Raw genomic sequence first — 26,073 nt, forward strand, 5'->3', positions numbered from 1 at the left:
GGGGCACAACCGGACAGGTGGCGCAGCAGGTGCGTTGTCCATGTGCGTAGGGGGCACAATCGGACAAGTGGCGCAGCAGGTGCGTTATCCGTGTGCGTAGGAGGCACAATCGGACAGGTGGCGCAGCAGGTGCGTTGTCCGTGTGCGTAGGGGGCACAATCGGACAGGAAGCACAGCAGCCGCAGCCCAGTTAACGCCACTGGGTTGCTATAGCAAGACTGGAACGGCAGGAGGGAAGCACGGCGCCTGACCCTGATGTGCCGAGCCACGAATCTTGGCATGACAGGCACCGTTCGCCTAACCCTACCTACCGCTTCCCAACATAGGCTTATGCCGCAATGAGGCTCTAACATGGAGGTGTGCTCTGACTGAGCAAATGTGAAGATTGCGCACCTCCATGTTGTCTCCAGCCCCTTTTATAACCTGGGTCCGCCCCAAACCCAGGGTGGAACCACCAAGGTCCAATAGCAGAGTGCCATGTCATCAGTGACGTCACATGCGACCTATCCAGAACCGCCACGTCATTGATGACCTCATGGCAGCCACGCCCCAAACACTTCACCAGTCATCGTCTGACGACCAATACTGAGGTGCCAGATCATAGGGGCGGGCCTCTGCGAGCCAGTCCGGAGTTGCCACGTCATCAGGACACTTGACACCCTCTGCCCTATCAGGGCCTGCCACCTCACGGACATGCTCAGTGAGGTCCTTACCGGACCTAGCCTCTGATGCACTAAGTGCCTGAGCCACAGGCTTAGAAAGCAGACTATCAGTTTGAGCATGCTCAGTAGGCACATCCCAGAACTTAGACACAGCACGAAGTCCAAGTACCTGTGCAAAGTGGCTGTTAGGGTTAATTGTGGGAGCATGCTCAGTAGCCTGAACTGAGGACTTAGTCTCAGACATAACACAATCAGGCTGAGCATGCTCACTAGGCAAAACACCGGGCTTAAACTCAGGCTGGGGTAAATCGGCGCACGTATGTGCACTAGCCGCCTCTCCACACTTAGACGTGGTGGAAGGAACAGCCAACTGGACGACCCGAGGCATGGCCCAGAACGGCAGCCGGCGCCTGGGCGCAACAGGAACCGCAGCAGGATGCTTGCGGCTATGGCGGCGCCGGTTCGTAACAGGAGGCAGAAGCAGTGTATTAACTTCTACATACAGAGGAAGGATTGACACAACTCGTGGGGACAGCAAGACTTGTACAGCAGACCCTTCTCCATCTGTCCCCATAGTAACCCATTGCCCAGTCAGCGACATATAACGCCCCTGTCTATGCTTACTGGGCCAAGTATCTGTGGTGAAATGCACCCTGTCACACAGAGTTTCTCAAAGAAGCGGTGATGTTTGGTGCGAAATGCTGGTTTAGCGCGGGCACGACTTTGTTGGAGAAGGAGTGGCGCCTGGGCATCGGCTCTTGGGGCACTGCGATCGGCTAAGGTCTCGAAAATCCTCGGTTAAAAAGGTTGGAAAGGCAGCATTTTGGTAGCCAACAGTTTGCAGATGCTGAAAGTCAACCTCTAAGCCATGTAATGCCCTTCTAAAAGCATGTAAAACACAGCAAGGGGATTCCAACCACAGTTTCCCTCATTTCCAAAAATTGGTCCACACACACCGTACTTGACTGGCATCAGTTGATTCCCCTTTTTAAGCTTACAAAGATGCTTTGCATGAAGCACTCTCAAAAATACGCGTGCCTTTCGCCTCCCCTGGCTGAACCAGGGGAAGAAAAGTCCTCTGAGAGCCATGACTTGTTCATCTTGGTTCTTTTTTCAAAAGCAAGGGGACTCCAACCACAGTCTCCCTCGTTTCCACTAATTGGGCCACACACACCCCACTTGACTGGCATCACTTGATCCCCCTTTTCAAAATGAAACAGATGCTTTGCATGAAGCACTATCAAAAATACGCGTGCCTTTCCCATCCCCTGGATGACCCAGGGGAAGAAAAGTCCTCTGACAGCCATGACTTGTTCATCTTGGTTCTTTTTTCAAAAGCGAGGGGACTCCAACCACAGTCTCCCTCGTTTCCACTAATTGGGCCACACACACTCCACTTGACTGGCATCAGTTGACCCCCATTTTCAAGATGAAAAAGATGCTTTGCATGAAGCACTCTCAAAAATACACTTGCCTTTCGCCTCCCCTGGATGACCCAGGGGAAGAAAAGTCCTCTGTGACCCATGACTTCCTCATATTGGTGAACGTTAGTATGTCCACATTGTCAGTGGACAGACGCGTGCGCTTATCTGTCAGCACACCCCCAGCAGAACTGATGACACGTTCCGAGAGAACGCTGGCTGCGGGACACTACAAGATCCCCAAGGCGTACGTGGCGAGCTCAGTCAATTTATCCAGATTGGAAGCCTAAAATGAGCAAGGCTCAAGTTACACAGTAATGGCATTGATGTTCCCTTGCATATACTCATATATCTGTGTCTCCTCCTCTTTTTCCTTGTCCAGCTCTTTTATTTTCGCATGAGTATATGTCCTTGTCACTTTCCCATGTGTTTGTGTTGTGTTGTGAGTTGTTTGTCACCTTTTGGACACCTTTGAGGGTGTTTTCTAGGTGTTTTTATGTGTTTGTGATTGCCTCCCTTTGTTTCCTATGTGGTTCGAGTGGTTCGGCGAACCGGTTCGCCGAACCAAACTCGAACGAGGCCTCCGTTTGGCGAACCGAACTCGAGCCGAACCACGACTGGTTCGCTCATCTCTAGTCCTCATGTTTTTAAAAATTAGGAGCTGATACCAGGAAAAGTGGCATCAATTGCCCCAAAGAAAAGATAGTATAATGGCGCAGCACGGATGCATGGGACAGAGCCTGGAACAAGGTCTGGCCAAGCAATTCTACCTTAAATATTGATCATTAGGAGATACATGATTGTGAGATGTACGAATGGTACTCTTGGAGCCCTGATAAATTCAGGCAATACAAGGAATGCTGAATAGGAGTCTCCATTTTCAAAAAACATGGCTTGACAAGCAAAAAGAGGAAGCAAAAAGAGGAAGAAAAGGAGGAATATTAGATGGTTCATACATATAAAGCCACATTGTAATAGTAACAGTAGTGGACATACCTTTTGATTGTTGCACCATTAAGGCACTTGATAGTAACATCAGCAACTGTAGCAATAGCAGCCACAGAAGCCACCACAAAGATGTCACAGACTGCAATAATGCAATATCAATGCAGCACACTGAAAACTACACTATCGCCTAGTCTTCACAGTTTACGACTAGGGTGCAAAAAGTCATTGGAAGTCCAGGACTTGTTCATCTTGATGAAAGTTAGGCAGTCCCCACTTCCAGGGAACAGCCGAATGCAATCCATCAGAACACCACCAGCAGCGCTAAAGACACATTCTAAGATAACTTTGGCTGCCAGGCATGACAAAACGTCCAAGGTGTTACTGGTGAGCTCAAGCCATTGTTCCATTTTCAAAAACCAAAATGGAAATGGATCCAAACCCCCCACTCCCTCTGATGGCATCAATATTGAGCTCTAGATACTCATGCACCATTCTCTCCAGTCGTTCACTACAGTATGTGTCAGACTTGTACTCTCTTCTGCTGGTGCATGGAATGGTCTAAAAAAATGTTTGCCACAACTCACAGATATTGCTTATGCCACTTAAACATTTCAACGTTCATGGGGTTGGAAGCCTAGAACTGCAATGCATATTGTGCACCTCATTGCTGTCTTGGGGAAATCCACTCTTAAGATTCTGTACAAGCTTGTTTCGAAACTCCAACATGCGCAAGTCCTTTCTGGGGAAAGAAGCAGCTGGCAAAATTTACTATTTTACTGTGGATCTAACAAAGTGGCAATCCAGTGATTAGCCTTATTTCCAATATTAACAATATGAGCATCATGCAGCAAGAAGGCACTCATATGTTGGGTGCTTTCATGTGGTCCAAGTCCATTTTGTGTTAGTGGTGTGTTAACACTCAAGCTTGCTTCCTTCATCCCCTCCCTTCAACCATGAACAACAGAGAGGGGATAAATATCTTCTTCCTCTCCTGACTATTGCGCACCCATCACTTTTTCACCCTCATTCGCCTCTATTTGTTCCTCGGCTCCTGCATCTTCAATAACAGTTTATCTGGTACCATGAGCCCCCCTTTATTGCTGTACTCCACCCTCCCATGCCATCCGCTTGTGCGATGACAGTCTGAATCTTAGATATACCTTCTTAGTTATACCTTCTGTTTACTCCTTTTCTCTGGCACCACCATCTTCTCCCGCAGGCTATTTAAAGTGTGCCCCAGCATGTAGATCACCGGAATAGTTATGCTGCTGATGGCATCATCAGTGTTTATTATCTTAAGTCAATGAAAAAAGAACAAAAAAAGGGCTTTGGGACTTGTTTCGCTATATGTTTTTAATTGTGTATTAGCACATTAAAGCACTGAGACTGTGGGTGAGACCTTTTTCTCGTTTTATTTGCTTATTATCTTAGTAGCCAGTTTGAAACTGTGCAGAAGGATGCAGAGGTCCTTCATCTATGCCCAATTTACAAGAGTGATTTTCCCCATGACCGGACTGCGTGGCCCCGGTTATGTGTCCTGACATACTGCAGCAGGGTTCATCACTGCAGACACAGTTGCTGCAACATGTGCAGAGTGGAATTCCACTGTGCTGGCACATTACATACCAACCGGTTAATTTGTAGGCTGAAAAACCTCTATATTTCTCTAGGTTCAGAGGAGACAGCCTTTGCTCAAACTCAGCCCAGTTAGCTGTAACAATTCTGCAGCTTTGTGACTGCTTTCTTCAATGCATTTTAATTTCAACACTGTCTGATTGTGGTGAGCCCTTGCTGTGCAGTACTGAGGTGAGGGGGATTCTCTTTGCACTATTGGAACATGTGTCACATTAAGGGAGAGATTGAGGGGCAGGTGGAGGCCCTAGAGGAGGTAAAGGAGGCACTAGCAGTGGAGGAAGTAGTAGATATAGATGTTCGGCCTACAAACCTTGGGAATTTCAAGACTTGTGGAGCATCCTCTTCCCCGCCTGCCCCCGCATCCACCCAGTGCCCAGTCAGTGAGATGTAGCACCCCTGACCATGCTTGCTCACCAAGAAGAAGTGGTGAAATGCACCATGTCACACATACAGTTTTACAAGGAAAGGGTTATGTAGTCTGTGACATGCTGGTGTAGGGAAGGCACATATTTATTAGAGAAGTAATAGTGACTGGGCAACTGATACTGGGGGACTGCAATGACCATCAGCTTTTGGAAACCATCTGTATCCATCAGGTGGAAAGGCAGCATTTCTGTGGCCAACAAATAGGATATGGTGAAGTTCAAACTGTTAGGTTTTGCATGTGTAGGAGGAATTAATCTTTTACATTATGCAACTGTGGGTCTGAGGGCTGGCTGCTGTGCTGAGAGAGGGTGGAATAGGCTGGACTATGAGGGAACTGAAGCCAGACATGTTAAGGTGGATTGAGAAAGATATGGTGTGCTTGGTGTCTGAGATTGGTCAAAAACAGCAGGCATGTTTACTTCTGTAACAGCTGGCGGACTCTCACTCACCCTGATTGTAGTGGGTAAACAAGTGAAGGTTCTGTGGCCAGACGCCTGTGTGAGAACACTTTTGATGGTGACGGAGGAGGCAGAAGCATCAGATGCAGTTGATGGGGCGGCCAATGGTTTGCGAGGCCTACAAGCCCGCATTTTAGCGCAATAATATTCCCAGGCTAACATATGTTGCATGCGCATGTGCTGATTCATGCATGTAGTAGTTAGTTGCAATTTATGCCTCTACTAAGTTGTTGCTTACAAAGTTGGCAGATAAAGTAAGTAGGGTCATGCTTTGCTTTGTCAAAAAAAACTAGGCTAGGCAACTCTTACCGCCCATGCGAACTTCAACCGTTACTGGCCACAGCTAGAATTGTGGCTGAGGATGCAGTGCTTGTCGTGGTTGCATCACTCCGTGTCTTTGTGGTAAGCTGCAATGTAATCATTTCATCTTTCTCCTCCTCCACTTCCTCTGCGGAGCTGCTCAGCTGCGTGCCTCTAGGTTCATACCAAGTGGCATCTAGAACCTCATCGCCATCCTCTCTGTTGTCCCATGTCAAACCCAGGGAGTCCTCCACTTCCTGCCCTGATAACACAGTACAGTAAGCGTGCACCTCAGGTATCTGAGTCTCATCATAATCACCTCCACCACCGGGGTTAACATCTGGTGATGAGGGTCTGGATTCTGCTCGGACCCTACTTTTTCCAGCCATGAATCCAACTGACAAAGATTTTGGGCATTGGTTCAGGTGCTTTCCTCCTCTTGAGTCTGGGGATCTTTGGAGCAGACCTCCAATGCCCATGGAATAAAATGTGTGAACAGCTCTGCAGACTCACTCATCTCTGGTTCCCCACAGTTAGTTGGATGATTGGACAGTTGTTACGTGGGGGAAAATAAGGGTTAGTGGAGTATCACCTCTGAGGACTGTACTGTGTGTGATGTTGAGGTGGAGGAAGAGGTGTAGAGGAAACTTGATGCAATGCTTTACATCCAATGTAGCACATGCTCTTTTTGGGCCGATGCAGCATGTCGGCTTGATCTATATAAAGCAACATGTGATTTATATAGTCAATGACACAAACCCTTGTATCTAAAAGTTGTGTATGGTTTCTGCATCCTGACTGGCTGACACTAATAAGTTAAGGAAAAAAGCAGTCCGCCGTTACTCTGACCTCTCCCCACCCCTCCCCTCATCAACCATCCCCTTCCTGCTCATCATACAGTACCACTATCCTAGCCAAAGTTATAATAAGGTAGAAGAAAAACATTCATGCAAACACAAACTATTACTGAACAAAGGTTAAATTTTGCCGATTTTGAGAAAAGTGTTTGGGAATCCAAACCCAAATATGAATGGGCAAGTCTCATGCCAAATTTGAGATTTCTTAACTGTGTCAAACAAGTTCGCTCATCTCTACTTATTACAACTGTGAAGCAGATGAAATCTCTGATAATGCGATAAAATTAGATAACTTCGAGAAACAGTGAACTATGACTTAGATAGTAGTGAACTCTTGACGAAAAGGCATATATGTTGAAAAAAAATGTAGAAATCCCAGTATAAGTATGGCAAAGGAGAGGATAAAGAGAACTTAGAGGAATACCACATCAGGTTTTGAACTGTACACTCTGAGCGAAAAATGTCACAGATTTTTTTATTTCCTGTTTTTATTTGAGCCACCAGGAGGAATGAGAATTGAGTACAATAGTTTTTTTAACAACTGGAAAACCATAGAGAAGAGATTATGTCCAATACAAGACTGTCTTGCTGCATATTTTAGAGTAAAGACTACGTCATTCAGGTGGAGGATTGGAAGAACTTTTGGAAGCAATGATATGTTCAGGTTGGATTCCATGTAAGAGATCATCTTCTGAAGAATTACATGGATCAAAGGACCAGGATGGAGTGTCAGCTCTGTGGTTATCCTCAGCAGAACAGTAATTAAGTATGAAGTCAAACCACAGGAAGAAGAGAGACCATCATGGTTGACAGTGATTTGGCCCACAGATATTCCAGATTTTTATATTTTCTAAAGATGGTCACCATGGACTTGCTTCCTTCAAGTAGATATGGCCATTCCTTTAGCTTTAATTTTATGACTAAGAGATCATAAGAGATCACCAATAAAATAATTCTGTCTTTGCTGGAGAGAACTTCTTGGAGAAGAATTCATGATGGTTTCTTGATTCCAAAGAATTTTGAGAAAGAACTTGCACACCAATAGCAGAGGCATTCCCTTCAAGAAAGAGTAGCCTGTCAACATCAGAATGTTATAGGACTGAAGCACTGGAGAAGCATGACTTAATTTCCTGTAAGTCTTAAACAATGGAATAGGAATTGTTTCATGAATTAGCACCCTTCAAACTGAAGGCTGTAAGAGGAGCTAAAACTTTTTTTTCATCTGATTTGATGAAGGTGATAGCACCTTTAATTCTGTTAAATTGTTCTGAGATGAAGATGTAATTGTCTTTTTACATGATTTTTATTTAGACTATGTTAGCTTATACACTGAGAGACCGGTCATTATTCTTGCAAAAATAGAAGCCTGCTCTTGCCAGAAATGTGGATTTCCAGTTAAACACACCGTTTCCATATTTTCTTTTTTGTAAGTGGACATTGCCTCAAACGAAATAGGTTGGTATAGAAGAAAGCCAGGAGAGCATCATTGTTTCAGGTCATTTCAGCAGACAGGGAAATATCTAAAGTGTATAAGGCTTTGGTACACAAAGTCCCGGTAAGAGACAAATGTGGAGATATTCCTGAAGCAGAATGTCAAAGAAGTAAGACGTTTATCTTCAAAAAGGGGAAAAAAATGGACTCAGGAAACTATAGGTCTTTGGGTCAAAGTTACAGTATATATCAAGAAAGATCTTTGAACAAATTAGTTAACAACATGTATGAAAGTACTTGGATAAGACTGGTTGGATCAGGGAAATGCAGTAGATATACTATATCTTGAATTCAGCAAAGCATTTGACAAAGTATATCAATCCATTCTTATTTAAAAAAAAAATGACTATAAATGTATTGAACAAGACCACTGTTATGGATTCATAACTGGCTCAGTGATTGGACACAAAGAGAGCTATTAAATGGCTTCACATCCAGTTGGAAGAATATCTCAAGTGGGTTACCACAAGTCTCTGTCCTGGGCCATGTGTTGTTCAGCATCTTTATCAATGATTTAGATTAAAGAATTGAGGGTAAACTGATTAAATTTGCTGATGACACAAAGCTAGGAGAGATAGCTAATACTTCAGAAGACGGAGAGGATTCAGATGGATATAAACAAACTGAAACAGTGGGTAGTAACTAACAGAATGATTATACACACAGATAAATGCAAATTACTACATCTGGGAAAGAAAAATGAAAAAAAAAAACATATACAAAATGGGAGGATTAGGGCTAAGCAACAGCACATGTGAAAAAGACTTGGTTATACTAATAGATTACAGGTCGAACATGAGTTTGATACAGCAACAAAAATAGGCAAACACAGTTCTGGGGTGTATTGCCAAAAGCACACTGTCTAGATCATAAGAAGTAATTAGCGCTCTCTACTCTTCCTTGGTCAGACCTCACCTGGAATACTTTATCCATTTCTGGACACCACATTGTGAAAAAAACATCAAGAAACTGGTGCAAGTTCAGAGAAGAGTGACCAGAATGGTGAATGGTCTGCAAACCATGTCCTATGAGGAACGGTTGCAGAATTTGAGAATGTTTGGCTTAAAAAAAAGAAGACTGAGAGGAGATTTAATAGCTGTCTACAAAAATCTCAAGGGCTTTCACACTGTAGAGGTATCAGCCCCACTCTAATTTGCACAAGGAAAGATTAGAAGAAATGGGATGAAACTGAATGGGAGGAGACACAGATTAGATATTAGAAAAATCTTTTTGACAGTGAGGGTGATCCACGACTGGAGGAGTCTCCCACAGGTAGTCAGTTTCCCTTCAATGGAAATCTTCATAAAGAGAATGGACATATGACTGTGTGGGATGATTTAGGGAATCCTGATTTGAGTAGGGGGGTGTACCAGGTGACCAAGGAGGTCCCTTCCAACTCTACCATTCTATGACTCTGATTTTTTTATTCTATGCTGCAGCAGTTGTTGAAAGGCAAAAGATTACACAACCCTATAAATTTATTGAAATGTAGTTCCATTGAATACCTCTATATTACAATAGTATATCATGGAGCTGTAGAGCTATATGACCAGATTTTCTGTTAAGTGTAAAGGTAGACAATTTTTTTGTACAATGTTTAGAAAGGCGATTCCATGTATGGGCTTAGCTATGTATGCAATGTTTATAAATGTCCAAGACAAATTCTTTAATTTGAAACCCCCATTAAAAAGAAAACATTTATTTTTGTTTTTCTTTTAAATGTCTTAATATCTTATGTTTTATTTTATTGAGCAATACTTTGTTCACAGTATGGTACTTTCTGTATTTTAAATGTTGGTTCAAATAGTCACTCTTCAGAAAAAAATCTAGTTTTTAGGAACTCCATCAGGTTACACACACCATAATGGCCTACACAGAGATCTTTTTCAAGTGCATTTTGAGTGTACCAATACTACTTCAGCCTTGCTCCAGTTTTCTTGCAATTTTAAAACAATGGAAATCCTTTTAGTGAGGAACCAATTTTTTTGGGCATTTTTTATGTCTTTGCCTCTCTAATGAACTTCTTGATCAAAATTCTTTCTCCCTCGGTACAATGTCTGGAATAACCTATTTTACTCAAGGGCTAAAACCAGCAAGTAGATTTTCTGCCCTCCTTTTTTAAAGAATTGCTATAACTAACACCTGTTTCTATACAGAATGAATGACTTTGCTAATTAAACTCTGCACTGCTACTAATTAGAACATTGCTCTTTCATTAAATGAGTCCATTACAACCAATTGGCAGCGTGCATGTCATGACTGTTGATCCTGTTGGTTGCTCATTACTCTCCTACACCTAGTCATGAATTTTTTCCCATGTTACATGATCTTTTCTGCCAAAAACAGTGATTAAACAGATTAGTGATGTTAGAATGCGACCGTGTTTTCTCAAAAATAAGCCCTCCCCCAAAAATAAGCCCTAGCAGGGATTTCAGCTTTTTCGGAGTAACTCTTAAATATAAGCCCTCCCTCAAAAATAAGCCCTAGTCGCGGTTCAATAGTGAAGTGTCCATGCAGCTAAAAAAGTTTAAGAATACTGCAGGACACTTCATTATAGACAGCGGACACCCTACGTAATCACACTCCCCAGACACCGAGCAGAGGACCTGCAGTGATCGCATGCCCACACACAACCAATCTCACACACACCCAAACATCGGATCACATACACAATCAGATCACATACACAAACATCGGATTTCACAAACAAACATCGGATCCCACACCCAAACATCTGATCCCACACACAATCAGATTACACACACAATCAGATCCCACACACTAACATCAGATCACATACACATCAGATCACACACACACTCACCACATCCAGCATACTTGTGGGGAGCACCCAGCAGAGATCACAGGAGAACCTGGGAGCCACACAGAAGTCCGGGTCTGGTAAGTGAGTCTCTTGGGAAGTGAAGGGTGCTGCTTTTTTGGTTGGTAAACTTACCCCCAACCATGTTTCTCCAAGAATAAGACCTGCTCCAACAATAAACCCTAGTGCTTTTTTGGGGGGCAAAAAAAAAGTATAAGACAATGTCTTATTTTTTGGAAAAACACGGTATTACTTTGCACATAACTGTGGCTGGAAATGAAAATATATTATTTATAAAAAAAGACCCGCAATAGTAGTTGCACTCTAAAAAAAACTTTGCGTAGTGAACTACTAAGTGGCAGCTATAGTCCGTTATTTGTGTTTCCTCAAGTCTTCTGGGTTTATACCCCAGAACTAAAGGGCTCACTAGACTCTGTACTAAGCGCTACCCCCCATTTTTCTTGATTGATTGTTATAATGTGCTATCAGGAGCCCATACAACTATCAATAAAACACAAGAAAAGAGGGTTAGTGAGCATTTTTTACAGGGATCATAGCACTTCAAAGCTTAAATAGGTGCTAGAATAAAACTATATTTTAAAAGTCATTCTGGCATTTGCAACTTACAGTTGTGTTTATGCAGCTCTCCCTGTCTCCTAATTATCCTTTTTATCAGCTTTGCACAGAGGCACTATTGGCTTGCAAAAAGTTGTCACTCGTTCCTAGGTCGTAATATTGTAAGTATTTTCTTACCTCATTAACATAAACCCAGTGGCTGTCCTTAGAAGCAAGATTTGTTTCCACGGCCTAAAAGATAAAAGAAAAATGGGCACATTAATGTGAATACATCATTCTTCATATTTTCAATATTCCTCCTGAATTTACCAGTGTAAACATTTTAAAATGTGATCTGATTGCAGATTTCACTAAGAATTATAAACTTGTGACTGTTTATTTTGTCTCTAGACATTACTTGTAATGGTTTGAATGGTTACTCTTGTTTCTTGGGCACACTGAGATAATTAATTTTTACTACTGCAAACATAGCAACGAGGTGCAATTAAACAGTGGGCTACAAATCATAGCATATTGTCTTGAATACATATTTTTGTAATGTCAATCATATTTCCTAATCTAGCGTATAAACCACGTCTTTTGACACCCACTTCTGTACTTTAAATACAATACATGGCACAGAACATTTAATATTGTACATTGTCCCTGTTTGACAGGCCTGTCATATACAGTAGGTGCGCTGCGGATTATTATTTCCTTTTAAGTATATTTTCTATTCAGTAAATGGTTATCTTATAACTATTTTTCTTTGCATATTTGTCTGTTTTTTAAAAAAATTGCAAATAAGATAATAAAATTAACCCCATAAGAAAGATTAATTTCTTAACTTTCAGGTCACAGATATATTTTTCATCCTATTTTCTGAGAGCTATTACTACTTTATAGTAATAGTAGTATTGCTTTTATAGTAGTCATAATTATAAGAAGTGCCAGTTTTCATTATTGCTATTTACTAAGGCAGCACGGTAGAAGCATTTACTAGTACTCCAGCTCTGCTGCTTTACAGAGTACTGGGACCCTGAGTTAAAATTTCCCCAAGAAATTTAAAATATAAATTGAGTTTCCTTCAACACTCAAAAGAAATACTGACAGAGAATTTACCATATATTTTGGATTATAAGAAGCACCTTTCCTCCCAAATATTTGTGAAGAAATCACAAATGTTTGGGAGGAAATATCCCTCAATTCCCATTGTCAGTGACTAGTTATTGATGCTGAGTAGTCACAGTTGGTCTGTCATAAAGGCCAAACTGGCTGTAATGTCAAATGGTAGATTTATGGAAAGTCACTATATTTATTTGCTTGTCTCTGACAATGACAAGAAGAAGATTAATTATTAATATTGTTCATCTAATGTGTCCATGATGTTTACATTAACTTTATTTATTTAAGAAAAGATACAGATTTACAGATATACTGATAGAGCAACAAAACATTATGTTGTGCCATATTATAAGCTGGTAACATCCTTGATTTAGCGGCAATAGTCCATTTAAAGAATCATAGCAAAAAGTAAAGTCAAATATTACTCCACTCTATTACACAGAACTGACAGGACATTTTTGTAGAATTCCAAATTAATTTCTCTATAATTGGTTTGCTAAAGATAGGTTAAAATATTATTTTTTTCTAGAAACAGGGCCACTTTAGTTTGGCATTGCAGTTAAGATTCATTTACTTGAATGGCACAAACCTGAAATGGCAGACACAGCCAATGAGTTGAGTTTTATGTTGGGAATAACATAAAATTATCCAATTATTATAACTACTACAAAGTAATAATTATCATTATAATAGCAAGAAAATCTATATATTGAATGATATGTTTAAGAAAACATCAATTAATAGGTAAATAACCTTAGCAAACAGCCAATGGCTTTGTGCTGGATGAGATATAAGGTATGAACAGCATGCAAAAATAAGTCAAAAGACAGGTCAATGAACAATGCAATGCACACATAAGAATAGTTTGGCTTAGGAACTGCCTGAAGGCACATTTCTGTGCAAATAGCAAACAATATAAAAAGAACAACATGGTTGGTTGTACATGAAGACTTTGTAAGCTATTTTTATCTAGAATGCTGAAGGCTGTTTGCAAATGATACGATTTCTCTAGAGAACATATTTTTAATTCAAACTTTAAAGCAAAATTCCTGTCTTAGTCATACTATGCTTACTGTATATTTTTGTTGCATAACATTTTTTTTCATATACTCAAACAAGTTATGAGAAAAAAGTTCAAAAAGTTGAGGAGGACAAATTGTGGTTGAGAGCTTTTAGGAATGCAATTATGGAAAGGGGAAATTACATTTTACATATCATAGACCTCACATGGGTGTAGAATGGCTCATTGTACAAAGCCATAGTAGGGCTTCGATTTGTGTCCATCTGGCCATGAGGCCATTATTTAATTGAATTGCATAAAATATGCTATGAAGTTCAGTTGACCCTGTACAGCCTCTTCATAAATATGGAGCGTCTGATGAACTGAGTAAACCTCCGTGCCAGTCACTGAAACAGAACGCCACGGCTCTTCATAAATTAGTCATGCCCAAGCTCCACTCATTTCATTGGATGTGGTAGAAGCTGGCATGAAAATGCCAAAACGTGTCACTATTCAAAGCATTTACACCAAAATTCTGATATTAAAGCTTTGATTAAATGACCTAATACTTTAAGCCATCCTTTGCATTTCCGATCAATTTCAGTAAACATGATTGTTTATAGTCTTGAAAAACCAAACATTTAGGTAATTTACACTAAACCAGATCAGTACGGAAACATATGGCTATGAATATTAATATGTTTCCTTAAATTCATAATAACAGATTGAAAATCAATTCTTAAAACAATCTATTTCTCCATTTAGCACTATTTGTTGTAAATTGTAATATTTTTATTGTACAGCTAGATTACATTTTTTTTGCTTAACGTAATAAAATTCCACCACATAGACTGACAAAAGAAAATGATTAAACTAATGTTCAATGATTGAACATTTTTCAAACATGACAGTATGATAAAAACACTCTTAGTGACTTGGAATCTGGCCGCTATTTGGCATAGGAACATACTCCTGTTATTCATGCTATTGTAGCTGCCCATTTGTCTCAAAACACTGTGCATATATTATATAAAGCATTGTCTTGGAAGCAGCATGTGACTGAGAGTCAATGGCTTTCTGTGCCAAATGATCTGATCCAGTTCTCTTCACTGCAAGTACAAGATGTAATAAAATCTTACTCTCATTGTGCAAAGAGCAGATGAAGAAAAATAAAGATTTTTTTCCAATAGCATGACCTTATTTACTATAAAGTGTGATGAGCATATGTATTATCAGTACTAGTACAGAATCATTAGCATTACTGGTAAAAGTATGCTGCTGGGTAGTAATAAAGAGAAACCTCAATTGGCAGAAATTATAGATTCTAAAGAAAGAATGTAAAATGAATGCATGAATGAATAAAAAGACAACTATATATTAAGTTCTTGTTTATCAAAATATTGTTTGTTACTTTCAATGTCTTTTTTCCTTGGCCATTTTAAAAATTTAAGAGACTCCATAACTATGGATGAATGGAACCTTTGAAGTTCAGGTTCATCCAGACTTTAGTTAACCCTCACATAAATTAGGTCTGACAGGCACATCTCTTTTACTTTCATTTCTCCTTCCTCACCAGATTGTGAGGAAATCCCCTCCCTCCAGGTAGTCTCCTGTCTCTAGCAGCTCTGTGAAACCTCATACCACAGTTGGATTGCAGAGCTTCAGTAGGACAGATATAACTGCGCTAATCTCTCAGGTTCATTGTATGTGAACACGTCACACTTAATAAGGTTGGTATTTTATGTTTTTATTCATCACATGCTCTGCAAGTGCAATTTTTCTAGGGAAACTTCAGGATCTAATTCTGATTGAATATGTGTTTAATAGTACTTAAGGTACCTTAAAATTAAGTTTGTTTCCATAAATTTTCTTTGTAGAGTTTTTTGACAGAGTCGAACTGGGGACTATTTGGCGGGAGTTTTGAAATGTTTGTATTTAAGAGTTATTAGTTTTATATTAAGTAAATGGGTTTTTTTGCACCTGATTATGTGTAGACTCTGTTATTCCATCCCTATGAAGGTCACTGATCACTTTTAGAGCACTGAAATTGCAAACATTAGATATTATAGGTATTTTTCTAGCCTGTGCCTGACAGTCACATTGTATGTGAACTCGTTAGAACCGATATTGTATGTGACGGAGGGTTAAAAGTTCGATGTGGGACCCAGACGGGACCTAAACTTGACCATGAACCCCAAATGAGTCAATGAGGACCCAAACTTTGGTGCTGTAACATGGCTGTAAAATGGTTATAGTAAGGGTTAGGGGCTATGTTTTTCTGTGTGTGTTTTTTTACCTCTACAGTTGCCAAATCAGTTATAGGGGTGTCTAATAGATGCCTATCCATTACTAATGTCTGGATTGAAACCAGCTGTCAATTCACAGCTGACATCAGCCCTAAAAAGTATTACTCTGATTGCCACCGCACCAGGGCAATTGGGAAGAGTCAGGAAAAAGCGCCAGAATTAGCACATCTAAAGGATGCACCACATCTGAGTCACTTGTGAGCTGCTATTTTTAGGCTGGGAAGGGACAAATAAACATGAGCCTTCCCAGCATGATAATACCAGCCCACAGCTGTCTGCTTTACCTTGGCAGATTATCAAAAATAGCGGGCATCCCAGGCTTTTTTTTAATTTATTTAAATAAATAATTTAAAAAAATGTAATGGAGTCCCCTCTATTTTTGATAACCTACCAAGATGAAGCAGATAGCTAAGGGCTGCATCCCATAGATGCCTTTTTTTTACGTTGCGTTGGTTATTAAAAATAGAGGGGACCCCAAGTAATTTTTTTTTTAATTTATTTAGTTTGTTCACAGCAGTGTACAGATATCTTCCTGATGCTGAAAAGTTTGTTGATTAGCTGTACTGCAGCCTATAACAAACTTTATTAGCATACATACAGCACCCATACTTCTTTTTTCTAAAAGTCTGGGTTTGAGTTTGAGCCCCGGACACTCAGTGTCCAGTATGAACAACAAACTTTACCATTCAGGTTCGCTCATCCCTAGTCAGAATTAATAAAATTCTCATTCCTGAGAAAAAACAGCAGATATTTATCCATTTTGCAAAACAATCAGTGAGGCATCTGATTGACTCCTAGTTTATTCTGCTGCAAGAGAGTGATCCCAAATATATAGATAATTACAATTATCTTTAGCGTAAAGAAGAACAAAACTCCTGGAAATGATAATATAGTCCCCACAGAACATGATTAATTCTTTCTGGGATAATATAAAGAATCAGAAGGATTTGCACAAGCCTATATCCACAAATGATCTGTAGATCAACCTCCAATCGCAGTTTCTTCAAAGAGTCTGTGCAAGTAACTCTAGAAGAATTGATGCTTTAGTGCTGTTCTGAATACAAAGGATGGTCACACTAAATATTGATTTAGATTTCTTTTTTCACTTTGTGCTTTGTTCATTAGTAAAAATAAACTAACGACGCATCTATTTGAAAGCATTTGCTACACTTTTTCCACTCATTAATACAACTTTTGTATCAAACTGAAAAAATAGATAAATGTATATGAACACATTAATTACATACAGAAGCCCTTAGCTGGCTGAACTCCAAAATGTCTTACTCATAGATAATATTAATAAATATTATTAAAAATTGGTTTTACGATAATTCTTTTCAGAGTTTTCAGTAAACCTTTGCTCAGTAGGAACATTGTTTATTTAGCACAAATGTGATATTTTCTTAAGGAACTTAATAAAACTAGACCGCTCCTTTCTCTAGAGTAAACAGTTCAGAAAAATAACTGCAAATCCAGAGAAAGTCAAGTACAAGTTAATTTGTTCAAATAATCTGACCTCAGGTTCAATTTAACCATGACTCAAGGATACAGGTTTCTCAAGAACTAAAGTTGGGAAACTTTCAATAGAAAGGCTCAAGGTGATTTCAAGCTAAATAGGAGAATTACTGATGTAAATAAAAATCTTCAAAATTATAGAGCTCAGAAAGGGATACTAAAACTTAAATTTTATTATAGCATAAAATCATCCAAATATTTAACATATTATATTAGTGCACTTAAATTATTCAATTCCTTGTGTTACCTCAAGAAAAGACAAAGCTTAACAACAACCCCTCAAGTCTCAAAAATTATATCTGAATATATCAACAGGCTAAACACCTAGAGTTCATACATCAAATGTACGACAGGTTTATTATTACTTGCAATCCAATCATACCAGGTGACACCTAACCCAGGCCTATATCCTTAAAAAAGAATACTCAATCAGGTTCACAGGACTTCAATTTATACATAGAGTCCTTATGTTAACACTACAAATGAGCACTAGGTAATTAAGGCCAGCCTTTACATAATGCTAATTCATCAACGCCCTAATCCCTTTTGTTGTGACACACTCACACTCACACTCACATATGGTGTTAAGAAAAAAATGTCACCTGTGTTCCTATTGCACAATGATTTAACCAACATTTGTGCCCACAAAATGAATCAGCGCTAATCTCTATGAGTATTAGGCGCTACATGCAGTACATTCATCATCCCATTAAAGAGATTTGTGAGTGGGTCACACAAAAGAGATTATGGCTCTGATGAATTAGCATTATGTAATAGTTGGCCTTATTTACCTTATGCTCATGTGTAGTATTACCAGAAGTATATGTATAACTTGATGTACTGTGAACCTAATAGAGCATTCAGTTTTATGGAAATATGCCTTTTTTAAGTTTCACCCATTATGGATTATATATATCATTACTATGTGATTAAAATGTTCAATTTGATAATAGTAAATCCGCTCCAACACAAAACGTAAACTGCGGACACAGTAATGACAGCTACATTTCATTCATATCATGAATTAATTACTCTATGTTAAAAGAGAAAGTTATACCTTTTTCTCTGCCCTTAGTAGTTGTGTACTTTTCCAACATGACAATGATCGATCTAAAACACACATATGTTGCATTTATGGAGTATAGCCAGGTGAAAGTGATTCTGTGGCTGAGTATGGAGAATTTTGAAGGGACAAGATCTCATCACTCTCATTATTCTCCATCGTTCAATTGCTGTTAATATAAAAATGTCAGGGATCTTGTAGTATGGCAACACAAATCTTTTCTTTTCTGTTAATGAAGTTCACAATGTTTTAAAAAATAAATAAATAACAAACAAACACAACTGGATACATATTTGGTATCTCTGTAAATCTTCTGACTCTTCTGCCCTGCAGAATTATGTTTCCAGTTAATTTTTATTTCACACTTACCCTTGAAAATGAATCCCCCCAAAAAAATATGGCTGAACTAATTTTTTTCACCATTTCTTGATACTTGGATATTATTTGCTATTTTCCTTCTTTAAAACAAGCAATCAAATGTCTTTTTTGGTGCAAAAATTAAAAAAGTTATGGCTATTTGAAAAAAATAGAGGACAAATTGAAAATGCACAAACAAATGCACAAAATAAATTTGCTGCATCCTTATGAGTTTAAAGAAAACCTTTCATGACATTTTGCATGTTAAACTCCCTATTTACTGAGATATAGGCTGAAGAGTTGATTAACTTTTTTGGCCATTTTGTAATAAACCTTGTCGTTTCCAAGATATGAGCTTTTAACATTTTATCAAAAATTTCCCGTTCAGTCACATGCATTTTGTCTTACTGGACATGTACTTTTTCCGCCGCTATGATTCTGGCTGTTCATAAAGCAGGCAGCGTCAGAGAGGTAGACATTCAAAATACACCCCTAGCTAGTTATGGGGAGCCATGCTCAGTTTGGTGAGTTTGATCATTTGGCTCTGCTAATCAAAAAGAGCAGCTCATTTGGTTCCAAACCAAACACGTTTATATTTGTGTTCATCCCAGGAAGTTACATATTTCACAAAATATTATGACAGCGGAAGTCCCACCTCTTCATCGAATCCCCACTGCCATGACTTTATGTTAAATATTTGCTCACTTGTGGTGAGCACATATTTAATAGGATTCCTATTGGGATCAACCATACTTTTAGTGTTTTCCATAAATACATCACCTTTTACCAACTTTCACTTATTGTCCTGAGACATCTACTAATCACTATGTTCACCTTCAGTCTTGGACAACTCATAGAATCTTATGCTGTTCAGCACAGCTGATAAGATAATGATGCTCCAATCTTCTTCTATGGCCAAGATATAAGCTTTTTGCTTTAGAATTTAAAAGTATCAGCTATAGAGAAAAAAAAAACAAGAGGTGCTGCTTGTGTAACACTGTGGGCAACAGGTGAGGGTGAGTTGGAAGGTTGATTGCACACCTGACCAGATTGTGCATGGCATAACTACATGAAGAGTGATGTATAATCCAAGCATGGCTGCTGCTCTAGGCACTGTACTCACAACAAATGGAGAATATTAAAGAGGACATAACAAGTAAAGCAGAGACAAGTGCCCCAGGTTATACCTCAGGAAGAAGTAGGTTTTACTTCACAACATGTTGGAATTAATTGTTAGTTTTGTATGCTTACCACCTGGATTAACCTTTATCAGCAGCAGTGCACAAGAATCATCACACTCTTCTCTACTTTGAAAGTCTCAGCTATATACTTCTCCTCTTGGTATACAAAACTAAATCAGAATAACACTGATTTGCTAGTCAGCTCAATGCTCCTGTGCCACCCTGATAGACTTCTGTTGTCATGGTGGTGGCTACAAGCAGTGAGGTGGCTGTACCGGGTGTGAGCGACAGGCTTTTGTAATGGGGAGTAAAAATAAAATTTAAAAAGGGGAGAAATAAAATAAAATAAATAAAGAGTTTGTGATGTCAGTTGGGATTTGGTATGTCCAGGCACTGCTGGTGGGCCCCAGGAGTTCTGTGGTGATGCGCAGTGCCAGACGGTTGTCCTTTTGCCCCTCAACTAGGGTTTTTTTCCTGGGGGATGTGTTGAGGTAAGGATAACGCAGCAGGGAATAATTCAGCCAGAGACAGGACAGAGAGCTTTTACCTTTTACTGAAGCTCTGCAGGGTGATAACACAGCATACAATGATTGGCTTATTTTCTGCCCTGATGAGAGTTGGTTCCTTTGCTGTATAGTGATGCTTTACTTTTCCTCTGCCACTATTTCCCTACCTGGGAGTAGGTATCTTGGTAACCTGGGATTCCCAAAACAAGAACAATTTGGACTGATTATTCCTTCTGGCAAGCAGGCGAATGGAATCCTGAAGGAACACTCTCTATTTTTCTAGAAGCTTCCAGGCTCACATGTGTCACTGTGGTCCTAGAAATGTCATTGCCCCTTGTAAATAGGCTGCAGTCTCTAAAGGTCACATTTCACTAAGCGACATCGCTAGCGACATCGCTGCTGAGTCACAGTTTTGGTGACGCAACAGCAATCTCGCTAGCGATCTCATTATATGTGACATCCAGCAATGACCTGGCCCCTGCTGTGAGGTCGCCGGTCATTGCTGAATGTCCTGGACCATTTTCTTCAAAGACGATGTCTTGCTGGGCAGGACGCATCACTATATTTGACACTGTGTGACAGGGTCCCAATGACAGCAGATATCGTTACACAGGTCTCTACTGTGACCTGTATCATTACTGAGTCATTGGTAAGGTCTGACTGTGTGACATCTCACCAGCGACCTCCCAGCAAGTTACCAGTGTTCCTTATCAGGTCGCATCGTTTTTGGGTTCGCTGGTAAGTCGCTAAATGTGACGGGGGCTTAAGTTTTGTCACCAACCTTGAAGGCACGGATGACCTAGGGACTGATAACCTGACAAGTGTAGCTGGCCCTCTAGAGGTTTTAGAAATCACCTCAGGAAAGGACCCCTCCTCTCCCTAACTGACTGAATTTTACCTTAGAAATAAGCTCCTCCCCTTTCTCCTTCTAGGGCTCTCTCTCAAGGGTTGGTTTTAGCTCAAGAGAATAACCCCAGTAAGGGAGTATATGCAAACGTGTGTCTTGTAGTGAGTAGCAGAGATAATCAAATTCTCATTAAGGCTAACAATATATGTCACACCAATGGAAATATACATGTAGTTATTATCTGAGGTGACCAGGCAAAGAGCGCCACACTCTCCATTAGATTTAACAATTACTATTAACATATCCATGCTTACTAGTGATGAGCGAGTACTAAAAAGCTCGGGTGCTCGAGGCTCGGGCCGAGCATCCCAAGATACTCGTGTACTCGGCCCGAGCACCGAGCCCAATGTTATCCTATGGGAGACCCGAGTATTTTTGTGAAATGACCCCCGGCAGCATGTAGAAACCCTAAAAATGGCACAAAAGTCTCAGAAGAGTGCTCAAATGACATGGCAACAGCATGGGGAAGATCCCTTGAAGCATTTATCACTCAAAAGTCACAGCTGTGAACAATTTTGACCGCGTTTTACGCCATTTTTACGGACTCACCAGAAAACCTTCAAAAATGACACCAAAATGAATTTTCATGGCGGAAATGTTAAGGGCACATACCCAATAGTGAGATAGAGCTAATGTATGTTACTTTTTGAGATTAATACATGAAAGATTTTACGTAAAACATTGTGTGGCACTCCGATGTCCCTGAGAAGAGACGTACATAAAGGCCTCTGAGTCTAATGTGCCCATTTTCAGGAAGTGAGTCTTTGTAGTATTTTCCTTTGCCAGGGCAGTCCAAAATTGTGAGGTTCACCAATGCCCCTGCATACAGACGTGCATGAGGGCCTGTAAACCTGAAGTGCCCATTGTAAGGAAGTGGGTCTATTGTAGTATAGTCCTTAGGCAGGGCAGCCAAAAATTGTGAGGCTCCACGTTGTCCCTGGATAGAGACGTGCATGAGGGCCTGTAAACCTGAAGTGCCCATTGTAAGGAAGTGGGTCTATTGTAGTATAGCCCTTAGGCAGGGCAGCCAAAAATTGTGAGGCTCCACGTTGTCCCTGGATAGAGACGTGCATGAGGGCCTCAAAACATTAAGTGTCCATTGTCAGGAAGTGGGTGTATTATAGTATAGCCCTTAGGCAGGGCAGCCAAACATTGTGAGGCTCCACGTTGTCCCTGGATAGAGACGTGCATGAGGGCCTGTAAACCTGAAGTGCCCATTGTAAGGAAGTGGGTCTATTGTAGTATAGCCCTTAGGCAGGGCAGCCAAAAATTGTGAGGCTCCACGTTGTCCCTGGATAGAGACGTGCATGAGGGCCTCAAAACATTAAGTGTCCATTGTCAGGAAGTGGGTATATTATAGTATAGCCCTTAGGCAGGGCAGCCAAAAATTGGGAGGCTCCACGTTGTCCCTGGATAGAGACGTGCATGAGGGCCTGTAAACCTGAAGTGCCCATTGTAAGGAAGTGGGTCTATTGTAGTATAGCCCTTAGGCAGGGCAGCCAAAAATTGTGAGGCTCCACGTTGTCCCTGGATAGAGACGTGCATGAGGGCCTCAAAACATTAAGTGTCCATTGTCAGGAAGTGGGTGTATTATAGTATAGCCCTTAGGCAGGGCAGCCAAAAATTGTGAGGCTCCACGTTGTCCCTGGATAGAGACGTGCATGAGGGCCTCAAAACATTAAGTGCCCATTGTAAGGAAGTGGGTCTATTATAGTATAGCCCTTAGGCAGGGCAGCCAAAAATTGGGAGGCTCCACGTTGTCCCTGGATAGAGACGTGCATGAGGGCCTCAAAACATTAAGTGTCCATTGTCAGGAAGTGGGTGTATTATAGTATAGCCCTTAGGCAGGGCAGCCAAAAATTGTGAGGCTCCACGTTGTCCCTGTATAGAGACGTGCATGAGGGCCTCAAAACATTAAGTGTCCATTGTCAGGAAGTGAGTGTATTATAGTATAGCCCTTAGGCAGGGCAGCCAAAAATTGTGAGGCTCCACGTTGTCCCTGGATAGAGACGTGCATGAGGGCCTCAAAACATTGTTCCCATTGCAAAGGAGCGGGTCTCCTGTCGTTGTAATGTCCATTCTGCAAAGAATGGGCGAAAAAATTTACCACTGGGGGTATACCTGAAACAAAGGCCTAACTATTGTAACGGTCATCATGGTGGCGCATGAGGAGAAGGAGGAGCAGTCCAGCGATTATCCAAAGTCCAGAAGTGTGTACCCATGGGTGAGTGGAGGTACATGGCAAATTCCCGTTACAAACTTTAAATTTTGCTCTCATTTGCTGGTGGTGTGGTGAAGTCTGGCCCAATCCAACCCTTGTTCATCTTGATCAGAGTCAGCCTGTCAGCATTTTCAGTTGACAGGCGGGTGCGTTTATCTGTAATGATTCCACCTGCAGCACTAAAAACACGCTCTGACAAAACGCTAGCGGCAGGGCAGGCCAGGACTTCCAAGGCGTAGAGAGCCAATTCATGCCACGTGTCCACCTTGGATACCCAATAATTGTAAGGCACAGAGGAATGTCGGAGTACAGTTGTTCGATCTGCAAGGTACTCCTTGAGCATCTGGGCAAACTTAGGATTTCTTGTGGCACTACCCCGCACCTCAGGGGCTGTGGTACGTGAGGGGCTGAGAAAACTGTCCCACATCTTAAAGACTGTTCCCCTACCTCTGGCGGATTGGACTTGTGCCTCTCTCGGCTGTACGCCTTGGTTGTCCACTGATTCCTGACCTATGCCGCTAGCATTTTGTGAGGGGAATGCTTTGCCTACTTCCGTGACTATGGCCTTCCGGAACTGCTGCATTTTGGTTGACCTCTCCGCCTCGGGAATAAGAGACATAAAGTTCTCCTTGTAGTGTGGGTCTAACAGTGTTACCAACCAGTAATGATTGTCGGCCAAGATGTTCTTAACGCGAGGGTCACGAGACAGGCAGCTTACCATAAAGTCAGCCATGTGCGCCAGACTCTTAACAGCTAGGACTTCAGTAGCCTGACCAACACGATGACTGAACATGCTGTCCTCCTCCTCCTCCTCCTCATCTACCCTGTCCTCTTGCCAGCCACGCTGAACCGAGGATATGACTGGTGTGCATGTCATATCCTCAATTTGGCCGGAGAGTTGCTCCATGTCTTCATCCTCCTCCTCGTCATAGTCCTCCACTGCACGTTGTGATGAGACGAGGCTGTGCTGTGTGTTATCACCCACACCCACTACTGTTTCTTGCTGCAACTCATCGCGCTCTGCCTGCAATGCATCATGTTTGTTTTTGAGCAGAGACCGTTTTAGAAGGCAGAGTAGCGGTATGGTGACGCTAATAATGGCGTCATCACCACTCACCATCTTGGTGGAGTCCTCAAAGTTTTGGAGGATGGTACATAGGTCGGACATCCATCTCCACTCCTCAGGTGTTATGTGTGCAGTTTGACCCATTTCCCGACGGCTTAGGTGATGCAGGTACTCAACAACTGCCCTCTTCTGCTCACATATCCTGACCAACATGTGCAGAGTTGAATTCCAACGCGTGGGGACATCACACACCAGTCTGTGAGCCGGAAGATGCAAATGGCGCTGAAAGCCGGCAAGGCCGGCTGAAGCAGTAGGTGACTTTCGAAAATGTGCAGACAGGCGGCGAACTTTTACCAGCAGATCAGACAGCTCTGGGTATGACTTTAGAAACCGCTGAACCACGAGGTTGAGCACATGGGCCACGCATGGAACATGTGTCAGCTGGCCTCGCCTCAAAGCCGCCACCAGGTTCCGGCCATTGTCACACACGACCTTTCCTGGCTTTAGGTTCAGAGGTGTGAGCCAGTGATCTGCCTGCTGTTTCAGAGCTGTCCACACCTCTTCTGCATTGTGGGGTTTGTCACCTATGCAGATTAGCTTCAGCACAGCCTGTTGCCGCTTCGCCGAGGCAGTGCTGCAGTGCTTCCAGCTTGGGACTGGTGTGGAGGGTAAAGTGGATGAGGATGCGCAGGAGGAGGAGGAGGCTGAAGAGCATGACATTCCGGAGCTGTAGAGTGTGGGTGAAACCCTGACTGAGGTAGGGCCTGCAAACCTTGGTGTGGGAAGGACGTGTTCCGTCCCTCGCTCAGACTGGGTCCCAGCTTCCACAATATTAACCCAGTGTGCCGTCAACGAGATGTAGCGGCCTTGCCCACAAGCACTTGTCCACGTGTCTGTGGTTAGGTGGACTTTGGGTGAAACAGCGTTGTTCAGGGCACGTGTGATGTTTTGTGACACGTGGTTATGCAACGCGGGGACGGCACACCGGGAGAAATAGTGGCGGCTGGGGACCGAGTAACGTGGGACAGCTGCCGCCATCAGGTCACGGAATGCTTCTGTCTCCACCAGCCTAAACGGCAACATTTCCAGTGCAAGCAGTCGCGAAATGTTAGCATTTAGAACTCTGGCATGTGGGGCGTTGGCAGTGTATTTGCGCCTGCGTTCAAAGGTTTGCTGAATGGATAACTGAACACTGCGCTGGGACAAGGACGTGCTTGATGATGTGTTATTTCTGCGTAGGCAACTGCAGGTG

At 41.6% G+C, this 26,073-nt stretch overlaps 1 protein-coding gene across 3 annotated transcripts in view; it reads right to left on the minus strand.

The window, feature by feature from the left end:
- GRID1 (glutamate ionotropic receptor delta type subunit 1) overlaps nucleotides 1-26,073 on the minus strand; it is a 1,874,363-nt gene that overhangs the window by 670,785 nt on the left and 1,177,505 nt on the right. For all 3 annotated transcript variants that reach the window (XM_075348983.1, XM_075348986.1, XM_075348985.1), the window contains exon 5: nucleotides 11,773-11,826. In XM_075348983.1, coding sequence (XP_075205098.1) covers nucleotides 11,773-11,826 — 54 coding nt within the window. The remainder of the gene's footprint in view (nucleotides 1-11,772; nucleotides 11,827-26,073) is intronic.

This window comes from Anomaloglossus baeobatrachus, chromosome 5 (assembly GCF_048569485.1).
Source record: "Anomaloglossus baeobatrachus isolate aAnoBae1 chromosome 5, aAnoBae1.hap1, whole genome shotgun sequence".
Classification (NCBI taxonomy): Eukaryota; Metazoa; Chordata; class Amphibia; order Anura; family Aromobatidae; genus Anomaloglossus; species Anomaloglossus baeobatrachus.